General features: G+C 35.4%; 1 protein-coding gene across 1 annotated transcript in view; it reads right to left on the reverse strand.

Annotated features, from left to right (window-relative positions):
* Window positions 1-10,387: 10,387 nt before the first annotated feature.
* The window catches only part of LOC106081749 (phosphatidylinositol 3-kinase regulatory subunit gamma), a 63,413-nt gene continuing 50,165 nt past the window's right edge, over window positions 10,388-23,635 (reverse strand). The window contains exon 3 of the mRNA XM_013243934.2: window positions 10,388-17,695. Coding sequence (XP_013099388.1) covers window positions 16,972-17,695 — 724 coding nt within the window. The 3' untranslated portion in view covers window positions 10,388-16,971. The remainder of the gene's footprint in view (window positions 17,696-23,635) is intronic.

The raw sequence follows: 23,635 nt of genomic DNA on the forward strand, positions 1-23,635 counted from the left end.
AAACTATATACGACATGGATGTCGAAAAGCCTAATAAAGTCACTGTGTCAAATTTCAGTGAAATCGGATTAAAAATGTGCCTTTTATGGGTCCAAGACTTTAAATCGAGATATCGGTCTATATGGCAGCTATATCCAAATCTGGACCGATTTAGGCCAAGTTGCAGAAAAATTTCGAAGAGCCTAACACAACTCACGGTCCCAAATTTCAGCGAAATCGGACAATAAATGCGCCTTTTATGGCCCCAAAAGCTTAAATCGAGAGATCGGTCTATATGGAAGCTATATCCAAATCTGGACCGATCTGTGCCATTTTGCACAAGCATATTCAGGGGTTGAACTTAACTCACTGTCCCAAATTTCGGCGACTTTGGACAATAAATGAACCTTTTATGGCCCCAAAACCTTAAATCGAGAGATCGGTCTATAAGGCAGCTATATCCAAATCTGGACCGATCTGTGCCATATTGTAGCAGTATATCCAGAAGTTGAACTTAACACACTGTCCCAAATTTCGGCGACATCGGACAATAAATGCGCCTTTTATGGGTCCAAAACCTTAAATCTAGAGATCGGTCTATATGGCAGCTATATCCAAATCTGGACCGATCTGTGCCATATTGTAGCAGTATATCCAGAAGTTGAACTTAACACACTGTCCCAAATTTCGGCGACATCGGACAATAAATGCGCCTTTTATGGGTCCAAAACCTTAAATCTAAAGATCGGTCTATATGACAGCTTTATCCAAATCTGGACCGATCCGTGCCATATTGCAGAAGTTTACCCATTGACGGCCACATAAAAGGATAACTCGCTGCCAAGGTATATAAAATGAAAGTTGCGGTCGACCTACGAAGCTGAAAACATGGCTTGGATACCTGTCGGAAGCATCCACACATATTTTCTGCTATGGAATATGTCTACGGGATATGGAGACCACAGATGGCTCTTCTCCTAGCCTTGTCACCCTCGGGATTCTCAATAAATTGACGGTTGAACAACCTGGTCCATCTCCTCGGGTCAGTGACAATAACGTCGACACAAGAAAATGAGATCCTGTCATCCCTTCCAACAGAGTTCGCGAGAGAGTTAACAGTAGGCCAAAGCTTGCCTAAACCGTTACCTAAGTAGCATTGTTCCAAGTGTTTCAGTCCGCCGACTATCTTGTTTATTTCCAGATTCAGCTCGCTGATCCTACACCGATAGAAAAATGACGGTACTTTGCCAATACCACCAGGTATTATTGTGTTCGCCATTGTGCCATTGACAAAGATTTTGTCAGCTCACTGAAAACCGGCGTTCGGTGTACTCTCTGAAGCCGGCCCAATCGGCTTTATTCCGTTTGATAAACCTTAGGCGCTCAGAGCTAATAAAGTAGGGTGGTCGGTCGATGGTGAGTATTAGGGGTAGGCGGTCTGATACCAAAGAAATGATGGCTTGCCAGGATACATCACTCAGGATATCAGGGGATGTAATGGAAATGCCAGACTAGCTGCTGAACCTACTTGTGATCCTAATGGGGGCATCCTCTTTCCCCAGGCTTATTTTTGTTCAATTTTACTTTGCCAATGCTATCGATAGGAAAAGTATCAACCGATATTCAGACAAAAAATGAAATATCGATAGTATCGATATTTTGCAAGCTCTATTCCAGGGCTTGCGAGACTAGGAACTGCCTTATACATTCCACGAATACTGGAATCTGTGGGTATACCTCAAGCGACATGTAAGCTAAGTTTTCAGGACCAGGCCCAAGGGACAACGAATGATAGATGGTCACAAAAAGGCGGCTGTGAGCATTCCAAAACTATATGGCTTAATCTAGACTTGAAGAGGTCCACTGCTTTGCTGTCATTGGCTAGAACAGATGCCTCAGTCATTTTGTCCCTCATAACAGGTCACTGTCTAATCGAAAAACATGCTGACAGACTGAACGACTTTTGCAAAAGCTGTGAGGACATCGAAGAGGAAGAGACTGTAGAACACCTTCTGTGTGTGTGTCCCGCACTGGCAGTCAGAAGTAGTTCCACTTAAAGTTCTCATTTCTGTGAGAACCTGTCTGATTTAGCGGATGTCAACATTCGCAAGTTATTGGGTATCTGGATGGCCACTGTCACTGTCTAATTGGAAAACATGCTGACAGACTGAAGGTTGCCAGCTTTGACTGACTTTTGCAGAAGCTTTAGGGACATCGAGGAAGAAGAGACTATAGAACAGCTTCTGTGTTTGTGTCCCGCACTGGCAGTCAGAAGGAATTCCACTTAAGGTTCTGATTTTTTTGAGAACCTTTCTGATTTAGCGGATGTCAACATTCGCAAGTTATTGGGCTTTTTAAAGCGATCTGGATGGTTCAACGGTAGGAATTAGAAGGCTTGTTCATCTTCAGTTCCTGTGGTATCACAATGGATGAAAACGTCGTGAGTGAGTCTGATGGCAGACTGCCATTTACAGCTAACCTAACCATTCCAGGGTAGACACATAGTCTGTGTTTTGCGAAGTCAGCACGACATGGTTTCTATTAGAAGGCATCTTCCATCTTCTGTTCCTGTGGTATCACAATGGACGAAAACGTCCAAGTGAGTCTAATGGCAGACTGCCACTTAAACCTAACCTAACCATTCCAGGGTATACCCCTAGCCTGTGATTTGCGATGTCAGCACAACATGGATTCTATGCGAAACATTGGATTTACGTGAAATATTTTGTCCAACAAGAGCTTCTTTAACTGCTTGCAATTGGCCTGACATTGATGAAACTAAATTTTCCAGTTCAGCAGGCTTAAACATTCACAGAGAAAATCAAGTGATTGGATTTTTTGAGTTGAGTGCGTCATTCAAATTTGTGCTCAAGTGGCAGTGTGGCGCACAACCCTCATATAGACGCCCTCCATCAAACGGCTGTATACACCAATCATGACAATATGAGGTTAAATTAAAGGTATAAGGTTGTGTACTGCGAATCTGATCATCATTATTCTGCTCATATATCTAGCGGACCACCTCATCCCAAAAGGGTCGATCAATTAGAATGACCTTACGGGACACTGTGTGATTTAATCAATGTATAGGCCGCCATAGCCCCGAAATTATAACATTCAGCTTGAAAGGAGGAGTTGCAAACCTTAGCTCACCGATAGACGAGACCAAACGACGTGTTGCTGGGCAACTCTTTTTTGTTCAACTGTAACTTCTCTCTTGGCATCTGAGTTTTGGATAGCTGCTAATTTTTAAATTCCGGCTTTCTGGTGGGTTGTACAGTTGAAGAGGTCCAGGGTAAAACTGCCATTCTTTGACTTTTTTGGCAGTATTTAAAGTATTTTCATATTCTTGGAAAATTTAAGTCTCACCAAGTTCTATGATATGGAGAAACCCATGGCTTCAGGTATGGTTCGAACATGGTTTAATACTAAAAACGATTCATATTAACGTCTATTAAAATCGAATTTCCTACTCCAGATGCCATCCCTTCACTTTGGAAAATATTATACTTGAATTCATTTGTAAAGAGAACTCGTTTTCAGAAATCAACAAACGGTTCCACTAACCTTATATGACTGGGAGGGGGTCCATACATAGCTCCGAGAAAAAAGTTTAAATTTTTAATTAAGGACACTATAAAGACATTTAAGAACTCTTCACATTACCATAACACTACAACTCCTTATTGGAATAAGAGGGTTTTCACAAAGCAACTTGCTTGGTTTGCCAATTGTCAACATAAAAGTAAAGTTTCCTTTGTATCTTCTTAATAGGTAATAAAAAAATGTTATGTTCTTGTTTTTTTTGTTTTCAAATTTTTAAATTTATATATAATAGTATATATATAAAAAGCTATAATTACTTAAATATTACAAAATATTCACAAATTTCACAGATAGATGACATCAGACAAAGATATGAAATAAACCACCTCTAAGGCCGGAGATTTATTAGTCTCAAAAGTGAATTAGCTTTTATTTACAAAAGAATTTCACTTTTCATTTGACGTCACTTGCAATAAATCTGCTTTATTTGCTTGCTTGCATTTATTCCACATTAACGAATGATAATATTCGCTAAACAAATTAATAGATAGTTATGTTTCTCTTTTTCTTCTTTTTTTTTTCTTTGCTTCAGATAACAACAAGTATTTTTAGATCTATTATAAATGTAGGTAGGTATATAGTATGTTTTTAGTGTATGTATGAGTTTTATTTGTAATAGATTTCACAGTAATTAATAAGCCAACATTATGAGTTAAGTTATAGCTTTTTTTTATTTTTTGCTCTATTTTATGCATAAATATATATATATATATACAGGGTGGCTGATGAAAGCCGCTACCAAAAAAAAATGTAATAACTTTTTTTCTATTTAATAATAATAATTTAATAATTAATTTAATTAATTAATTAATTAATTTAATTAATAATAATTTAATAATTAATTTAATAATTTAATTTAACATGAATAAAAGAAAAATGTATTCCATACACCGAAAAAAAAATGTAGCAATATTCATCATTGTAGCAATATTCATCAGCCACCCTGTAGATAGAGATAACACAGTGTGTGCTTTTTTTTTAAATAAACTACTAAAGAACAATAAACCGTTCCAAATTATGATAAGCTGATGTAACGAAAAAAGTATTGTAGGTTCTTTATTACCTAAGGTTTTCCAAATAATAGTCGCACAAAAAATAATCATCCAAGGAATTTTCTCTAAAGACACAACTTTAAAGAATTTTTTTCTGAAGACAAAATTTTTTAAAAATTTTCAACATTTCCTTTTAAAACAAAATTTACAAGAAATTTTTTCAAAAAATATTGTATCAACATTTTTTTAAAGACAAAATTTAAAAAAAAAATAGCCTTTAAAGGAAAAATTTTAAATTTTTTTTTCAATCACTGCCATTGTGAATGATTCACAATGGCACTGACGTCGGGGCTTTAACCACTCATCAAAAACAAAATTTGCCAGAAATTTTCTTCAAAGGCCAAATTTCCGAAAAAAATTTCAACAAAGAGCAAATTTCATAAAAAAAAAAAAAAAATTTCAAAAAACGATTTTCAAGAAAATTCATCAAAAGATCAAATTTTAAAGTAAAATTTTTTTAAAACACAAATTGTAATAGAATTTTCTCTAATGACAAAATTTCAGTAAAATCTTTTCAATTAAATACACAACAACTTTTACAAGTGGGCCCAAACCCAGTTATCAGTGCTATTGTGATTAATTCACAATGGAACTGAAGCCTGGGCTTAAACCACTCATGAAAGACAAAACGTCTAAGAAATATTCTCTGAAAGCCAAATTTACAAAAAATTAAAAGAAATTTTCTTTAAAGACACAATTTTCAAGAAATATTTTTCTAAACAAAATTTCCAAGGAATTTTCACTAAACAAAATTTTCAAGACAGAGAAAAAATTTCCACGAAATATCCTCTAAAGTCCAAATGTTTATAAAATTTTCCCTAAAGACAAAATTTTTAAGATTTTTTTTCCGTTAGTCAAAATTTCTTAGAAGTTGTCAGGTAAGACAAAATTTTCGAAATATCTCTGAAAACGAAATTTCCAAAACAAAAAATTATTAACATTTTTGTAAAGACAAAATTTCAAAAAAAAATTCTTTAAAACTAATTTTTTATAAAATGTTTTCCTAAGACATAATTCAATACAATTTTTTCAATGAAAAAAGGAATTTTTACAATGGAAATGTGCCCCGTAATAGATACCATTGTGATTAATTCACATTGTCACTGATGTCTAAGCTTAAGCCACCCATAAAACGAAAAAATCCAAAAATTTTCTAAAGAGAAAATTTCTTGAAAATGTTTCAAATTTTACAGAATTGAAATTTATTAAAAAGTTTTTTTTTAATTTTCTCAAAAGAAATTTCTGTAAAATTTTCTATGAAGAAACATTTCAGTCAAATTTTCGCTGAAGACCAAATTTCAGACAAATTTTTTTTAGTCGTCAGTGCTATAGTGATTTAATTCACAATGGTCATGTGGTCTAAGCTTTAACCACTCATGAAAAAAAATTAGCAAGAAATTTCTTCCAGAGGCCGAGAAAATTTCAATTCCAAGGTATAAAAACACGAATTTGCAAGAAATTTGGAAGACATTTTGTTTTAAGCACGAATTTTAATAAAATTTTTTCCAACAACACAATTTCAGTAAAATCTTTTCAATCAATTAAATACACTGTAATTTTTACCAGTGAGCCCAAACCCAGTTATCAGTGCTATTGTGATTAATTCACAATGGCTTAAACTTATGAAAGACAAAATTTTTCCTATAGGCAAAATTTGCCCTTCACACCAAATTTAGAAAAAAAAAATAATTTTAGGACAAAATATCAAAAATGTTTTCTCTAAAGACAAAATTTCCAAGAGATTTTCTCTAAAAACATAATTACCAAGAAAATTTTTTTAAAGACAGAATTTCCAAGAACTTTTTTCTAAAACAAAATATAAAATTAAAAAAAAAATCTCCAACAACAATCTAGTAATTATTAATTAGTTATCAGTGTAATTTTGATCAATTCACAATAGCACAATAATTTCCCAGAAATTCTCCTTTCTAAAGACAAAATATCCCAGAAATTTTCTCTAAAGACAAAATTTTCCAGAAATTTTTTCTAAAGACAAAATTTTTAAGACATTTGTTTTAAAGACAAAATTAAAAAAAAAAAAAAAAAAAACATCCTCTAAAGACAGAATTTTAATAAAATTTTTAAAAAGCTAAACTTTAGTGATGGTTTTCTCTAAGACCTCTAAATATTTCTAAAGATGAAATTTCAACAAATTATCAACAAGTCCGGACCTAAAACACCCATAAAACGCAAAATTTTCAAGAAAAATCTTCTAAAAACCATATTTACAAAAAAAAAAAAACACAAAATTCTAAGGACCTAAGAAAATTTCCTCCAAAGGCCAAATTTCCAAAACAAAAATTCTCTGAAGACAATTTTTTTCTAGAAAAAAAAAATTTGTTGACATTTTTCTAAAGACAAAATTTTAGTAACATTTTCCTAAAAACAATTTTTAATAAAAATTTTATCAGAAACCAAAATTCAAATAATTTTTTTTTTAAATGAAAACGTATTTTACATTTGAAAGCGCTATTGTGATTAATTCACAATTACACTGATGATTGGGGCTAAATTACAGCATACGTGATTTAGTGCGCTTTCGAATCGAATGAAGTTTCATCTCATATTTAATGGACGTTATAACACTTTCATGGACATTTAACGGCAATTTTTTTAATAAATTATGTGTTTTTAAATTTAAATTTCACAAATTCTCCTTCAATAAAAATACATCAATCATAATGGAGAGATATCGAATGGTTTTACTCGTTCACGTATGCGGCCCCAATCACCGGGGTGTAATTGTGAATTAATCACAATAGACCCCTAACCTGTAAAATGCGTTTTTTATTTGAAAAAAATTTTGTTTCTGATAAAATTTTTTTTAAAATTTGGTTTTAGGAAAATTGACCTGTGCTATAATCACTCATGAAAGACAACATTTTCAAGAAATATTTTCTTAAAGACAACATTTCGCAAACAATTTTTTTAATTTTTTCAAAGACAACATATTCTAGAAATTTTTCCTAAAGACAAAATTTCGTAGGAAAAAATTTTAAAGTCAAAATTTCCAAGAAATATTCTCTTACCAATCAAATTTACAAAAAAAACATTTCCAAAAAAAAGTGGAATCACAGACATCAGTGCCATTATAATTAATTCACAATTATGAAGATGTCGTTTGGGCTAAAGCTGCCCAACACACAAAATTTCCAAGAAAAAATTTAAAATTTTTTAAGGGCAAAATTTCTAAGAAATGTTCTGTTAACAATCAAATTTACAAAAACAGTACTAAAAACCAAATTTCCAAAAAACAATTCTCTCATCAGTGTTTATATAATAATTTCACATTTATTATAATAAATTCACAATGAAGAGGAAGTCTGGGCTTAAAACGACCAGCACACAAAATTTCCAAGAAAAAAATTTCAAAATTTCTCTAAAAGCTAAATTTCCAGTAATTTTTTTTTAAAAAGAACTTACGTGAAATTTTCAATGAAAAAAAGTATTTTTTTAAACATTTTGTATGAAGACAAAACTTCAGTAATACCCTCTATAAAGACAAAATTTCCAAAAAAAAATTCTCATAAGCAAAATTTTGTCTCTTGAGAATTTGCTTTTGAAAATTTTTTTTTCGAAATTTTGTCATATAGAGCTTATTGCTGACATTTTGTCTTCATAAAAAATGTTTTAAAATAAAATGTTTTTTAAAAATTTCACTTTAATTCTTTCTTAAGAAAAAAATTGCTGGGAAAAAGCGTGTATAGAAATTTCAAATTTTCTCTAAAGACAAAATTTAAGTAAAAAAGTTTTTTCTAAGACAAAATATCAAAATAATGTTTTCTTAGACCAAATTTTAAAACAATTTTTTATTAAATTTGTTGACTAAAACAAATGCAAACGTAATATTTACATGAAAAGGGTGATAAAAGATGGATTTATATTTGGAAAACCTTATGTAATAAACGCCGTTATAGCCAATCGGTCATTTGATTAAATTTTTTTTAGTTTTTTACCCAAAGACGGTCATTCGAGCCAGTGATCACGAAATTGGCATTAGAACCTCTATTTTATGAGGGAACATAACAGTCCATTATGATAGGGAGGAAAACGTGTGTCTAGAGTACCTTCAGTACAAATTTGTAGGCTCTCAATTACCAAACTCTCAAAATTTTGCTCGCTCTCATGAACTCTCCCGCTCTCTTTGTATATACATTTTTATTTTCAAAATTTTTATAAATAATGATCGCTTTAAACATTCGAGTTCTTAAATTTATAAAATAACCACTCAAAAAAAAGATACATAATTCACAATAGCGATTTCGAACGATTTTGCTCGTTCACGTATGCGGTAATTCGGCCATTGCTCTGGAAACATTGAGCGAATATTAATTCACAATAGCTCAGTTAGATCATGGAGTTTATTTCATCGAAAGACGCATTTCATGTGTGGCTAATACCATTCATTAGTGTCCTTGCAATCCTTGCAGGATGGTTTAAGCTCACTCATATATCCCATTGTGAACGGACATAAATAAATCCCAATGGAACTAATGGCTACACTTCAACCACCCATGGAACGCTTCTGACGATGATATGGTCTGTGTTTCTAACGAAAATATATTTTTTAGTTTCAACAGACTTTCAGGCCACGCATAACACACCATTGACAGATACGTTTCATGGATGGTTTAAGCCTAGTCATCAATACTACAGTAAATAAGTTTTAATTCACAATGGCACTTATGACCGGATTTGAAACACACATGAAGCCCGTCTGCCAATAGTGTGAATTCTATAGCCTAAATGACTGTTAAAACAGGCAATTCATTTCCTTAGCTTTCTTTAGAGGCAATCATCAGTGCCATTTTGAAGAAGTGATTAAATATTAATTCACAATGGCTTTGATTCATGGATGGTTTAAGCCTAGTCATCAATATCAATTCACAATGGTACTTATGAACGGGTTTGAAACACACATGAATCCCATCTGCCAATGGTGTGAATTCTCATTTCATCAACTCTCTTTAGGACCAATCATCAGTGCATTTTGAAGAAGTAATTAAATATTAATTCACAATGGCTTTGATGGCCGAGTTTGGCTTAGCTTTCTTTAAGCTTAATGATTGGGCTTAAACCAACAACAAAAAGTCAGGGGCCGAATTATCGCATACGTGAACGAGTAAAACCGTTCGAAATATCTCTATTGTGAATTATGTATTTCTCTATTGAAGGAAAATTTTTGAAATTTAAGAACGCAAATCTTTACGTCGCCCATAATTTATAAAAAACTTACATTTAAATGTTTGTAGAAGAGGTATAACATCCATTAAATAGGAGATGAAATTTCATTCGATTCGAAAGAGCACTCGATCACCTTACCTAACCTAATTCGGCCCCAGACTTGAAAGGCGGTGAGAATAGAAGCATTAAACCATGGGCAGACACGTTTCAAGGGTGATTTAAACTCTGTCATCAGTGCCATTGTAAGCGAATATTAAGTGTGTTCACGAACTCAAACAATTGCAACAACTTTTACTGGAAGTCTTTATGTGCCAGTCGTCTACTGGCAAATAAAGAGAGTGGCAGAGAGCAAGCAAAATTTTGAAAGTTTGATAATTGAAAGCTTGCAAATTTCTGCTGGTGATTTTTTTACCCACCAGCAATTTGCAGCTTCGAACCATCTGTTGTGAAAATCAGGGGGCGAATTACTGCATACGTGAACGAGTCAAATCGTCCTAAATCTATCTATTGTGAATTATGTATTTCTTTATTGAACATGAATTTTTGAAATGTAAGAACGCAAAGCGCCCTCCATCATATATGTGATAATTCGGCTTCAGCTGCTTTATTCAAATAAATAACGAAAGAGATTAAATGTAGTTTTTACTCTATGCAAATTTTTGCTGGCAAATTTTTAGTGGAAAAGTATGAGAACGGACTTTTTAATTCACAATAGCACCAATGTCAGTCATCAAGACCAAATTAAGTTTACGAAATTTCCAGTTTTAACAGCCAGCTAGAACATGGCACTATTTGCAGGCGCTCTTCATGAGTCATTTAAGCCCAATCATCATTGCCATTTTAATAAATATTCCCTCATAATGGCACTGATGAGTTGACTTCAACCATTCCTGAGACGTGTTTCCCTTTGGTGCGATGTATGTTTGCCGACTGTCTGTAAGGAAAGAATATGCAAAGTTTTGTCAGACAGTCAGCACTAAAAACACTTCATTGGTAGATCGTTTTCGAGGGTGGTTTACTCAAAGTCATCAGTGCTATTGTGAATGAATATTAATTCACAATGACGTTAAATTGTGCTGATTGTTTTAAAACTGGCATATTTTTCCTCCAACCATAAAAAAGAGAGTCTCCCCCTTTCTAATATCATTTTCCTGGTCTTTTGCTCGATGGTTCTTTTCCTTTGGGGTATTTAACCTATAAAATCAAATAAACTAAAACTTATTTAAAATGCTTTAAAATGATAACGGAATAACTTGACTCGTTTTTTTTTCTGACAAATTCCATTTGCAACTTCCATACTGCACACTTGGTGTTATAGGTAAGAGTTTTGTTGTGTTTTTCGTTTTTTTTTTTCATATTTTTACAAAATACAAATTGAATTCTTCTTCAGTTGTTTACATAATATGGGTTAGCATTGTTAATTTTGTTTTATAAAAAATTGGTTCAAATGTTATTGCATACGATTTATTATTTTTAGTTTTTATAACTTTTATGAAATATTATCGCATCATCGTTCGTTAGTTGTTTCAAGTATTTCGGTAACTAATTTCAAATTAAATGTAAACTTTTTTTGAAATTTTTTTGTTTTTCTTTTTTTTTAATATAAAAACATTTATAAAAACATAATTTGTTCTCTTCTTAATATATGCTTATTTATATTTTTACATAAAAAATATCTTAATATACAATTTTTTTTTTAATTTAAACACTAAAAGCTAATCGAAAAAAAATATATTTTTCTTATCATTGGAAAAATTAATGACATTTTATGTTTTCGTTTTTTTTTTTTTTGCTTTTTTCTTTCGGCATTTGGTTATATAATAGGATAAATATTGTATGAAATATTTTTTTGTTATATTGCAATATGGTTCAGTGGGGTTTCTTTTGTTTATTTTCGTATCTAGTTTTTGTTTTTTTTTTTTTTTTTTAAATTATAACAAATATTTACAAATTGGCAGGTGTTAGTTGTTAAAGGGAAAATATGTAAAACAGGGACAGGGTGTGTAAAAGTGTCTGTCGGCTTTGAAGACATAAGGTTTGTGATATACACAAAAATGATATTACATAAAATAACAACAATTTAGGCAAAATAAAACAAATTTAATTTTATGTTGAAAAATAAAAAAAAAAAAAATTGTATTATTTTTTTTTTTTACCGTAAAAAAACACTAAAATCTTGTAAATCGATTCGTTCGCCAACTAATTAAAATCAGCTGATTTCAATCAATTGGCAAACGATTCGGGTGACAAAAGTTCTGTTCGCCTACTTTTCCAGTAAAAATTTGCAGGAGAATAAGAACAGCTTTTAGTTTCTTTTGCTATTTATTTGAACTAAACAGCTGGTTTCTATAAAACAGCTGCTGCAAAGTTCTACTGGGGAAAAACCTCCAGAAATTTGCAAGCTCTCAATTAACAAACCGCCAAAATGTTGGTCGCTGGCTGTTTGTTTATTTGTCAGTTTGTCTGTTTCGTAAAGACTCAAATACGGCGAAGCCGATGTTCATGAAATGTTCACAGATGGTAGAGTTTGAGCCTCCGGTGAAAATAGGGTACTACATTTTTGATATATGAAGGGGGGCGGACCCTCTCCCATTTTCAAAAACGCCGGATCTGGAAGATGGGTGCACCGATTTAAGCGAAATTTTGGATGCCACCTTATAATACCTCAAAAACTCAAAATTGGTAAAACAAATTTGAGGTCAAATAACCTGGGGGGACGCCCCATCCCAAAAACCAACCAAACGGACATGTTTACCGATTGGGACAATATGGGTATCAAATGAAAGGTATTTACTAGTAGAGTACGAACTTGGCATAAAAATGTCACACTAAGTGTCGGGGGGTCCCCCACCCCCAAAAACACCACCCAACAGGACACATATCGCTTTGGGCAATATGGGTTTCAAATGAAAGGTATTTAAGAGTAGAGTAGAAATATGATGTAAAAATTTATTCCTTCGTGTCTGAGGGTCTAATAGCCACCATCTAAATGCTGAACATTAAAGGGCTCAAACGAGATGCTAATATTATTTCAAAATCCATCCCCTAAACTCCCTTCAAGCCGCCCATGTTTGCGGCACTACTATGGCAATAAATAATAGGTGTTGGACAGTACAAAACGATATCCAATTTTGAGGCTAAGTGTTTGGGCGGTCGTCTCACCCCATAAACTTCCCCTAAACCAATGACAATTGCTGATATTTTTCAGGGCTAAGTGCGTGGATGACCTCCCTACCCTACATACCCCTCAAACTAGACATGTTTGTGGAGTATGGCAAAAAGGGGCTTAAAACTGATATCTGTTTTACGGCCAAGTGTTTCAGGGACTCCTCACCTCATATACTCCCCATAAACCACACATATATACCGACTATAGTAATATGCAGCTTAAATGTGGCTTTTGGGAGTAAAGTATGAATCTGAGGTTTAATGAAAAGTATTTGAGATTAGAAAATGAATTTGATATCCAATTTTGAGGCCAATGACAATATGGGGTTCAAATAAATGATATTTGAGAATAGAGCAAGATGCTGGGGGACAACCCCACTTTCCCCAAAACACCCGTAAATCGGGCATATTTACCGGCCATGTCAATGTTGGCCTAAAATGAGGGGTATTGTAGTAGAGCACGAAATTGATAACCACTTTCGGGATCTTCTACCCCTTCCGCAAAACACCCCACAAACAGAAATTATTTACTGACCATCGCATTATGGGGCTCCAATAAAGGTATTTGGGAGGAAAAATTTTGGGGCCAAGTGTTTGGGGGAACCCTTATACCATTTTTCTTCATGGCATAGATCCTCACAAATATCGCCAGAGCTATGAGGGAATAACCACCGCTGAAAATTTTTTCTGATGTTCTTGCCAGGATATGAATCCAGGCGGACATGCTAACCTCTGCGATACGGTGGCCTCCAATATCTTTGCTGTGTAGAATGGTGAAATGTTGCATGATTATGGGTTACAGATAACATTCTCGGACAAATACGAGATTTTATACCATTAAAAACTAATAGGTATTAAAATGGAGCAAAAGAGTACAAAACCCTCAAAAAAGTATACCGCCACATAACTTAGAAATTGCCTCTTGGTTAGTATAGCCTTTTTTTTGCTTTAAATTAGGTTAAACAAATCTTTAACAAATTTTTCAACCTGCATGCAGAACCCCAAGGCCGCCATCGTCATAAGATAAGTCAGACTTATCATCTCTCACTCTATTGTATATAAGCGTGCGTTTCTATCCCTCTTTTTTTAGGTGGCATGCGTAACATACAATTGCTTTGGCCAGAGTGGCTATTGAGTGCCAAATTTTGAATCTCATGCAGTTCTCTGGTCTGTGGTAGCCTATAAAGCGCCAGTGTAAATTGGACTGTTAAGCCACATGTAGTGGAATAAGATTCAGACCTCCCAGAATGCTGCTCTACCAAATGCGAAGGGCTGTCTCCACAGTTCTCATGTTAAACACCTACATCAGGAGACAAACATACTATCTGTGAGACAATCTTTGTCTCAATCTTACAATTTTAACTAGTCGAAGCAGTATTTCCTGGGCAGCTATTGCAGCTGTCTTCGAAACCACCATCCTTTAGATAGGCAATCATCGGGTTGTATATTCTAAAAAAAAAAGAGTCTCTGGATCAAGCACAGTCTCTGCATCAAGACCGCCATCAAGAGGATCCGATTGTGGGAGCTACCAAGGAATGTCACTTTTAGAAAACATAGGCACTTGTCCGGAGGCCACCATGGCGCAGAGGTTAGCATGTCCGCATACGACGCCGAACGCCTGGATTCAAATCCCGGCGTGAACATCGCAAAATTTTTGGCGATGGTTATCCCCTTACTAATGTTGGCTACATTTGTGAGGTATCCCGCTATGTTAAAACTTCTCTACCAAATGGTATCGCTATGCGGCACGCCGTTTGGACTCGGCATAAGAAAGGATGCCCCCTATCATTGAGTTTAAAACTTTAATCGCACTGCACTCATTGATATGAGAGAAGTATTCCCCGTTCCTTGATGGAATGCTCATGGGAAATTTAGTATCTCTATTTTTAAAGACTGTGGCGTGATTTCAACAGACAGACGAATGGACATGGCTAGATAGTCTTGGATTTTTACGACGATCAAGAAAATATATATACTTATGGGGTCGGATATGGATATTTCGTTGTATTGCAAACGGAATGACAAAATGAATATTCCCCCATCCTTCGGTGGTGGGTATAAAAAAGGAATTAAAATGGCTGAGATATAATGGTAAAAGTATTTTCTTAGACAACCAGGCAGCCAATAAATCTCTGGAGAATAATAGAAGATCTGCTTTTTTCCCATCCTGCACTGGCAGAAAGCGATTTTCTGAAGCGATCTGGCTCATTAAACATTAACAACTCGAAGAAATCTTCATTTTACTGGTGAACTTAAATGTCTAAATGAGTCTGATCGCAAATTATCACTAAATCCTAACCTAAAGTTGCTGTTAGCAATCAAACTTTGTAAATTATACTCAGCTGTTGTTGGAAAGTTTTTTCTACAAATTTGCGCTGAATGCTTGTCTTGCATTAGTGGCAAAAAGAGTAAAATTCCGTTTACATTGCTCTTTAAATCCGGATTTAATGGCTCGATCGTCAGTTTTCCCTTTATAAAATCAGTTGACAAGAGCCTTAAATCCGGATTTAATGAGCAGTGTAAACGGGCTTTATATCGTTCTAACTATCTCTCTCTCTCTCTCTCTCTTACTCTTATTGTTTACCAACTTTGAATAAAAGCATTGCTTTACTTAGGTCACCAAATGTAACTTTGTAAACAATACTCTTCTTGTATGTAGAGATAAAGAGAGTTAAAATATTCTTACCCTCTCTCTCTTTCTCTCTCACTCTCATTTAAAGCATTGCTTTGTTCAAACAATACTCAACTGTTGGTGGCTTCATTACATACCTACTGTATGCTTGTATTTAGAGACAAAGAGATTTAAAACTATTTTTACTCTCTCTCTCTCTCTCTATGATACTCTACTCAATTTGACTTTGAGCATTGCTTTACTTTTGAAAATTTGTTGTTAAACAGTTATTTTTCACAAACCTTATGTCACATTTCAAAGCTACTTAAGTTTACTTTTACTTAAAAAGAAAAGATATTGGGGTAGGTAGTAGAAAAGAAAACTAGAAAACGGTATAGAAAGTTTGTGTTTGTAGGTCTTAATAAAGTTTTTCTTTTATTATTAAATAATTTAAATATTTAGAACAAAATAAAAACAAAATAATTTACAAAAAATAGTGTGTGTGTTTGTGGTGGTTTCTCTTACAATTTAAAGGTTACAATAAGAAAATACGAAACATTTATCAAGGGATAGAGAATATACATACATGTGAGTTTCTTGTAGTGGGAAGGGGCGAGGGAAAGAGGGTTCTGGTATCAAAACAGGAAGGAAGCTCGGGAACTTTGTTAATATCTCATAAATTTTTTACGATATTACTATGGAAACATCGTCATCTTATCATGGTCACTTAATATATCACGCAATAATGCCAAGATTTCTTTTCATTTCAATTATGCCCTTATTATTCTTGCCAGGAGATTATCATCATTTTTTTGTTTGTCGACATAGAACATTAGAAAATCACTCTTGGTAGTACTTAACAATAACTTTTTTTTTGTTTTTGTTGTTGTTTTTTTTTTCATGTATCTTAATACTAAATTTATGTATGTATTTATGTATGTTGTATGTATAAACCCCTATTGAGAGTTAAGGTTTTTTTTTGTTTACTTTCATCGAAATGTGCAAAACAGAGAAAAATTGTACAAAATCAACAGCCAGCTGTAGCACTAGACCTGAAGTGGAGGTTCTCTATATGTATAACAAAGCACCACTTGCTCTCTAATTTACATATACTCATATAATTTTTACACATCTACAACTACATCATATTACATACTCTCTCTCTCTCTCTCTGGGCTATGAGATAATTTACAGCAAGTAATATCTGCTATCAAGCAATTAATCATCCATATCCAAAATATCAGCATCTGCACTACTACTTACCTAGCACAGATGTGCTGCTACTCCAACTGTGGTGGTGTTTGTTGAATTTTTAAGGAAGGCGCCCAAAGCCGTTCATTCATATATTATGGCTGGCTATGTGTTCTATGACTACAGGTTACTGCCTGTAAAACTGCCGGCATCGCCATCCATAACGCTGCCGCCACCTACACCACCACCTCCACCACTACTGCTGCCATAGGAATGTGCTTGAGGTGGTGTAGCTATGGGTGGTGTTTGGCTAGCCGCCATGTCATTGAGATGCATTAATGAGGCCGCTCCCGTTACCGCAATCGGTGCTGAGACATTACCTGGTGGTGGCAACATCATGTGTTCCTGCAACTGTTGCTCCATTTCCTGTTGCTGCCTTTCCATCTCCATTTGCTCTTTGAGTTGTTGCGTTATCATCTCCTTATTTTGATGCCAATACACCACTGGTATACTGAGAGTGGTGGTCAAGGTGTCATTATGTTCCTCCAGCGAATTGGTAGCATAATGTTCCACCAATTTCTTGAGAGAATTATAGATGTTGTAGGGTGCCGCAAATCCAAAACCACTATCGGTCTTATAGATGATACAATGGTTGATACAATTCTTGCACACAATCGACAGAGCGAAATGGCCGGCAGAACGGGCACGTATTAAAAATGTGCCTGTGGGAGCACCACGTAAGAGCTCCTCAGATTCTTGACGTGATACATCCTTAAGAAACCACATAGATTCATCGTTATGGGGTTGGTTGCATTCGATTTCATAACGTTGTTGCCAAGCTTCAAAACCCATTTCGATAAGCTGCTTGATGTCCTCCTCTGAGATGCCAAAGTCCTTGAGACGTCTGCAAGAGAAAATCAAGAGAAATTTGAGGATATTAATGCGTGGAAAGCCTGGCAAAAAACTTCTAATATTGTAAAAAGGCATATTCCCCAAAATGTTACCCGCTTAACAAATTGCAGGGTCGCAACTTGGCTACCCATCACCATAAATTCTGCTAACAATTTAGACATATTAACTAAATTTTTTAACTCTGAAATGGTTCCAAGACGTCAAATCGTGTAAGGATTGACTCTTCTAGGGGTTAAGGAAGTCACACCATGGATTTGATTAAGAAAGGGTCGAAGGTCGAACCTGTTGAAGGTTTTCCTTCCAAATATGTAACAATCCGCTTTTATTTTGTTCAATCGTGGAACTTAAGTCTTCACTGATAGGAAGAAGACGTTGGAAAATTATGCGCTAGTAGTGTCATTATCATAACCAAATGTTGTTAGCAATATTGACCACAAGTGATGTCGATTATTGAATGCTTGTTGTCGATTATGTGTACCAACCGTCATCAACATCATCCTACACAACGGGCTTCTATGCCAACCTTATGTCCCCTTCTAGAGTGTAAACTACGGCAAGTAAAGCATAGAACAAATGGTTGGTTGAACTCCCATGGTTTGCAACTTGTGATGCAAAAAACGTAGTTGCCAATCCATAAAAAATAAAGAATATCCCAGTAGATATGCGCATGGAAGACATACTGGCGAACATAAATGGTACTCTCTCTCTCGAGCAGGCTCAGACCCTTAATGGAGACAAGCAATAGCACCTTTCCATATAGTAGCGAAAGGAAAAGGAAAGGGCAAGAAAGACCACTCTTGCCCAATATACCTGCAAGAGAGCAATTGACAAAAGTTGGAGATTTAGACCGCGTGTCATGCATTGGCTATATACTGCAGTTGTCAGACCTATTATGCTATATGGTGTTGTGGTCTGATGGAAGGCGCTTCAAAAATCCACCTACTGCTCAATACTTAATCGGATCCAAAGGATGGCTTGTTTGTGCATCACAGCCGCACTGAAGACGACACCATCCGATGCACTGAATTTAATGCTACATCTTATGCCTCTGGACATTGTGGCTACTCAAATTGCAGCGACCACTGCCGTGAGGATAAGGCAGCTTCCTCATTGGTCATGTGTCGGCTACGGACACTGTGTTTTCCTTAATACAGCATCCGATGTTCCATGCAGTGTGGATTACGCCCTACCTGAGTCGCTTTTTGATAAAAATTACTGTATCACTATTCCTGATAGATCCGATTGGAACTACGATATTCCTGGTAACAGAAGTCTCATAGACTTCTATACGGATGGTTACCCGACCACTGCAGTGTGTATCAAGCGGAGATCCTTGCAATTAAGGAAGTGGTGAAATGGCAAAGATATAATGTCATTACGACGATTGGCATAAATATCTTCTCAGACAGCCAGGCAGCCATTAAATCCCTGGAGAACGTCTTTCTGAACACAAAAACCGACCACGACTGTCGCAGATCTCTCAACGAGATGGCTGAACAATTCAAAATTCACCTGTTTTGTGGTGCCGGGCCACAGAGATATCCCAGGGAATTCTAAAGCAGATGAGCTTGCGAGACTAGGAACTACCTTACACATCCCAGGGATACTGGAATCTGTAGGTATGCCTCTAGCGACATGTAAGCTAAGATTTTAGGACCAGGCCCGAAGGACAACGAATGATAGATGGTCGCAAAGAGGGGGCTGTGAGCATTCCAAAACTATGTTGCCTAATCTAGACTTGAAGAGGTCTACTGCTTTGCTGTCATTGGCTAGAACAGCTGGATGGTTCAACGATAGGAACTAGAACGCATCTTCCTTCTTCTGTTCCGGTGGTATCACAATGGACGAACACGTCTAAGAGAGTCTGATGAATTACTGCCACTTAAACCTAACCTAACTTATTGAGCCCCTAAAGACCACAGGTTTTATGCGATTTAACCCCATAAAAGGTTTGACTCAATATGTAGCATGCCTGGAGGACCCAATTCATAGCTCATTTGGATTAAATATTGACCATCAACATAGTTCTCAATGTTCAATAATCATTCTAATCTATATTTCCTTGATCAACCTGCTGCACTGTATTGTACTTCATAAACCTTGGGTTCCGCATGTCTCCAAAGAATTTCATCAATCACAACCATGAAGCTTCAATACACAATGTACATAATTTTCAACTTTCAAAAATCATTCCAATCTAATTTTCCTTGATCAACCTGTTGTTCTGTATTTTACATTACAAGCCTTGGGCAAGCCGCATGTCTCCAAAGAAGTTCAACAATCACAATCATGGAGCTTCAATTTAATCGAATACACAATGCACATCATTTTCAACTTTCAACAATCATTCCTAATCTAAGTTTTCTTGATCAACCTGCTTTTCTGTATTTTACATCATAAAACTTGGGTACCGAATGTCTCCAAAGAATTTCACCAATCACAACCATGGAGCTTCAATTTGATTCAACTTAAACACAATGTACATAATTTGCAACTTTCAATAATCATTCCAATCAAAGTTTTCTTGATCAACCTGCTGTCCTGTATTTTACATCACAAGCCTAGGCAAGCCGCATGACTCCAAATAATTTCATCAATCACAACCATGGAGCTTCAATTTGATCCAACTTACACCCAATGAACATAATTTTCAACTTTTAATAATCATTCCAATCTAAGTTTCCTTCATCAACCGGCTGTCCTGTATTTTACATGATAAACCTTGAGTTCCACATGTCTCCAAGGAATTTCATCAATGACAACCATGGAGCTTCAATATAAAGGGTGATTTTTTTGAGGTTAGGATTTTCATGCATTAGTATTTGACAGATCACGTGGGATTTCAGACATGGTGTCAAAGAGAAAGATGCTCAGTATGCTTTGACATTTCATCATGAATAGACTTACTAACGAGCAACGCTTGCAAATCATTGAATTTTATTACCAAAATCAGTGTTCGGTTCGAAATGTGTTAAAATTTTGACAAATTTTGTTCAGCGATGAGGCTCATTTCTGGTTGAATGGCTACGTAAATAAGCAAAATTGCCGCATTTGGAGTGAAGAGCAACCAGAAGCCGTTCAAGAACTGCCCATGCATCCCGAAAAATGCACTGTTTGGTGTGGTTTGTACGCTGGTGGAATCATTGGACCGTATTTTTTCAAAGATGCTGTTGGACGCAACGTTACGGTGAATGAACACATTTCGAACCGAACACTGATTTTGGTAATAAAATTCAATGATTTGCAAGCGTTGCTCGTTAGTAAGTCTATTCATGATGAAATGTCAAAGCATACTGAGCATCTTTCTCTTTGACACCATGTCTGAAATCCCACGTGATCTGTCAAATACTAATGCATGAAAATCCTAACCTCAAAAAAATCACCCTATACAATGTACATAATTTTTAACTTTCAATAATCATTCCAATCTAAGTTTTTTTGATCAACTTGCTGTTCTGTATTTTACATCATAAACCTTGGGTTCCGCATGTCTCCAAAGAATTTCACCAATCACAACCATGGAATTTCAATTTGATCCAGCACAATGTACATAATTTTCAACTTTCAATAATCATTCCAATCCAGGTTTCCTTGATCAACCTGCTGTCCTGTATTTTACATCGTAAACCTTGGGTTCCGCATGTCTCCAAAGATTTTCACCAATTACAACCATGGAGCATCAATTTGATCCAACTTACACACAATGTCCTGGTTACTTGGCAAATATTTATTACTGTATACTAGTATATTCTTAATTTGAATACAAAACTTGTTTGATTTAATTATCTCATAGAATTATTTAAATATTCGGAAAAATAATTAATTTAACACAAGTACTCACTTCTAGTGCAGTAGAGCTGTTGTGCCGGTTTATTTGTACAATTAATTACACTCGACTAGCTGTGGAACACCCGCGATGACGGACTAATAAATTTTTACTGACACAATCTAATCGCCACTCGTCAATAAAGAGCACTCTTCACGTCTGTCTTCGAATGACTTCAACGCAAACATATATGATAACAATTCAGTAGTTTTTACAAATGTAAGAACGTGGTTTTATTTTTTATTCTTTTGGACATCTAATCATCCGCAAAACGTAACCGTAGCGCAAATGTATGTTTAAAAATAGCCAATAGCCTTTTCCTTCAGAAATTTTCTTTAAATTTATTATTTTATTGCTCACAGAGCAACGACGACAGAACGTTTTCGAAGCTGAGAAATGCTTTTGTTCAGTCTTACTTTGTCGCTGCAGTTTGCTGCTGCTTGAAGGGTGGGTCATAATGAATCCACCGCCAACTGGGGGCTGATCGCGTTTGAGATCGACGACAAACCAATATCCCACCGAAAAACGACCAGGTGACTTGGTAACAAATGTTGCCCCCGTCGCCCTTTCGTCTACGAATTTCTTTTTTTCAGATAGCCAAGCGAGGAGAAGAGTGAATGAAACTATCTCGTGTTTGGTGTGTGCTGTTTTGTTTTGTTGGTAAGAAAGCCGGTTGGGGGCGAAAGTCGCCGGAGACAAGAACAATTAACAACACGTCAAACGACGACTAATGGTCTAGCTTGCAATTTTTCATTTACCCTGTTGCACTGGTAGTGATCATTGGCATGGTCGCAATCGAATGATACGAGGTAAGAATGTCTAATTGCAGTAGCCGTTCATAGATAGTATCGATACGGCATGCCAACTTAGTGTTTTTGGTAAAAAAAAATATTTGGTTGACTAACCGAAAACAACAGATCAGTTCTGCCATGGTCACATCGATTTTTGGACGGTAATGTAGAGCTGGCAAACTATCTATAATCGCAACATTCGGTATTTTCGATAGTTTTAATAATACATATCGATACTATCGTTTATGTCCCATCATCTTTGCTTCAAACGAAAATGAGAAGTAAAAATTAGGAGATCGATTTATATACCAAGATTAATAAAGTCAGTTGGAAGTCATCAGATAAATCATTGTACAAAATGTTAGCCTAATCGAATGAAAATTGCGCCCTCTATAGGCGCAATGTATCTTAAAGGATACTTTAAGTGTCGGATCGGTTATTTCGGTCGTTTATCGGTTAAAACATTTTACTTTTTCGATATACGATATACAATTGCAAATTTTGCCCATGTACACTCCACTAAGGAACAGGGGCAATTCAAGGTTAGGCTCAATGATAAGGGGCCTCCTATTATAGCCGAGTCCGAACGGCTTGCCGCAGTGCGACACCTCTTTGGAGAGAAGTTTTACATGGCGAAGTACCGCACAAATGTTACCAGCATTAGGAGGGGAAAACCACCGGTGAAATTTTTTTCTGATAGTCTCGCCAGGATTCGAACCCAGGCGTTCAGCGTCATAGGCGGATATACAAACCTCTGCGCTCCGGTGGCCTCCCTTAAGTACCGATTCCTCAATATCACTGCTTAAGATCATAGCAGCCGCACCCAATTCCCTAAATAATTCAAATACGAACTGATTTGATTAACCCAAATTTTTAGCAGTATTTGCGATGGCGATACCCAAGATTCGGTCCGGCCACCAAGTTTTTACTTGTTACTTATTCAGTTTATATTGTTAATAGTTGGCATCACTGAAATTAATACTTGTTATATCAGTACTCAAAGTTTCCGCCGTTACAAAAACCTATCGTCGACATACAGTAATAATTAATATTATCTAGATGTATTAGTGTGGAACGTTGAAATGAATAAAAAAAATTCTTTGCTGTGTTATTCTTAGAACAGGAAGTATTGAACGAAACCCGATTTTGAATAAAAAAAAAAATATTCTCAAAAATGTTGCTCCAAGGAACCATTTCTAAGGGGATAAACAAACAAGCTAATTACGAAACGCGTCCCATAGTTGTTGTAACCACATTTTCATGTGGAGGTGGTGATACTCGTCAAGCTACTATAGATGGGCAAACTCGTTCCGAT

This window comes from Stomoxys calcitrans, chromosome 3, assembly GCF_963082655.1.
Source record: "Stomoxys calcitrans chromosome 3, idStoCalc2.1, whole genome shotgun sequence".
NCBI classification, from domain to species: domain Eukaryota; kingdom Metazoa; phylum Arthropoda; class Insecta; order Diptera; family Muscidae; genus Stomoxys; species Stomoxys calcitrans.